Source organism: Phytophthora parasitica (genome assembly GCF_000247585.1).
Source record: "Phytophthora parasitica INRA-310 unplaced genomic scaffold supercont2.12, whole genome shotgun sequence".
Classification (NCBI taxonomy): Eukaryota; Oomycota; class Peronosporomycetes; order Peronosporales; family Peronosporaceae; genus Phytophthora; species Phytophthora nicotianae.
In genome coordinates, this window is record NW_008648998.1 from 730,538 (window position 1) to 732,485 (window position 1,948).

The 1,948-nt window shown below is 45.3% G+C and overlaps 2 protein-coding genes across 2 annotated transcripts; both read right to left on the reverse strand.

Annotated features, from left to right (window-relative positions):
* Positions 1–153: 153 nt before the first annotated feature.
* Positions 154–471, reverse strand: PPTG_22145 (hypothetical protein; the record flags this gene model as incomplete). The annotated part of the gene is made up of 1 exon (XM_008902039.1): positions 154–471. One exon carries the CDS (start codon positions 469–471, stop codon positions 154–156), a length of 318 nt encoding a protein of 105 aa, XP_008900287.1.
* A 170-nt stretch (positions 472–641) lies between these two features.
* Positions 642–1,375, reverse strand: PPTG_22146 (hypothetical protein; the record flags this gene model as incomplete). The annotated part of the gene is made up of 2 exons (XM_008902040.1): positions 946–1,375; positions 642–851 (listed from the first exon to the last, which is right to left on the reverse strand). Exons 1-2 carry the CDS (start codon positions 1,309–1,311, stop codon positions 642–644), a joined length of 576 nt encoding a protein of 191 aa, XP_008900288.1. The 5' UTR covers positions 1,312–1,375.
* Positions 1,376–1,948: the final 573 nt, after the last annotated feature.

Below are 1,948 nucleotides of genomic sequence, written 5' to 3' on the forward strand. Positions count from 1 at the left end.
AACAAAATGAGCAAAAAACGGTGCGGTCCACTTACTAAATTAAGTAAGGTCGTCCATCCACTATGTCCCCAGACTTAGGGATCAATTATTGAATCCCAGTGCTAGTATCTTCATTCAGATCCGATTTAGATCGACGTTGGTAAGTAGAATCTCTTACGCCGCCTGGTAGAAGCAGCGCATCTTGTCGCTGAGACCGTCGAACATCAGCTTCTGTGTCTGTCCAGATTCCTTCGACAAAGTCTTTGTCATCTCGAGCTTGTAGTAGTGCCGCATCACACAAGCTCCCAGTCGACTAAATGGAGATGGAGAGACGACAGTCCAATTGTAGTATTGTAAGTGTAGCTCACCGCTGGGAAGAAACCACTTGGTCGTGCCAACGAGAATGATACGGTTACCTTCGTCGTACTTGCGAAATTTCGACACAGCGTTACTACACAGCACACCTTCGACCATCAAAGCAACGGCGTTCATATCCAGTGGCGTTGGCGTCTTTCGTCAATCTACAGCTAGAAAATAACCGTGACAAGTCAGCATTCGCTGTTGTGGCATATCTTCGCCACAATCGTACACACATCGCAAAAAGACCTGTCAGTGGCCTTCCTGGTGCTCGACAAATATCGCCATAGAAATTCTCGTATCTTCTACATTGAGCAACGCACAGGCGTGATCGAAGTCGAGCGGATACAGTTGCTCAAAGGCATGTGCTGCCAGCGAAACGAGATCTTTGTACTGTCATCCATGGCTGACAGCATCGTGTCGGTATCGAGTCGTAACCAATCCAAACTGTTCAACATCTCGTCAAGCACATATTCACTAAAGTTGAGCCCAAGAATCGGTCGCTGTATGTTTGGCTAGAGATGTAGAGATGTAGAACCAGGTCAATATCCTGCTCAACAAAACACAAAATTATTAGCATTAAGGCAGTATGTATATAACAATTTGAACTGGACCTGAAACGCATGAGTCTTCTCTAGAGTCTTCAGGATTGGCACGAATGCTCATCTGCTCACTCAACAAAACCTTCAGTTCTCTGTTGAGTTTTTCAGCTTGACATCGCTTCTCGCTCTCAATTGCTGCTAGACTGCGCCATTGACTAGTAGACAACACAGAACACCCCGCCACTATCACGATGTCCTTGATTTGATTTCGTCGCGCAGCTTGCAGGTCTACCAATTGAATACTTAACGCCTGAGCTTCCAACTGAAGCGTCTGAGAGGCGCTTGCGACGCAGAGCTCCATCGAGTATGGCACGCCCCTTACTCGCGTACGCTTCTTTTTCGGTCTACGAGTTTTCTTCTTGCTTTCTTCCATGGTGTCGGTGGGATGACTCTTTGAATGATCTGTGCGCTGAATTTTCTGTTGGCATCCCCTACACTCTTATGTTAAAATATTGTGTACGTGTGCAGATGTTTCGTATACCGACCCCCGTCACAGTGATTGTCCCTATCTTCACATATCCTGTCGTATCTGGTACTGAGATTTATGGATTTACTGAGATAATCTGTCATTGGACTTTATAATAATCTAGTACCTATTAATTGCCAATTTAACGGCAACTTCCTTTTTTGAGGAATCCATGATTATGAGGAAAGCAAGGTTATGTTGGTGTTCAGAATTTTACGCTGTCACGTCTAGTCATCAAGTACGTTGTGAAGGCCGAAAAACGGCAACAGGAGTACGGCTGAAAGTGTGAATATACATCGGGAGTGCCAAGACATTGTTTCTTTTGAGCTGCGAAGTGTGGACATTGTCCATTATTATCTAGCGATCCCGTGCCAATACTATCACTAGCACCACAAAGTGTGTCCGTTGTTAATCTTGCCAACCTCACTACATCCAAGTGAGTTGTGCTCATTCCTAAATGTTTCATCCTCAATAAAGACGATGCGAGTGGTTCTTGTTGCCGCTTTAGAGGTTTTCTGGCGTTTCCACTGCTGTCACGACTAGC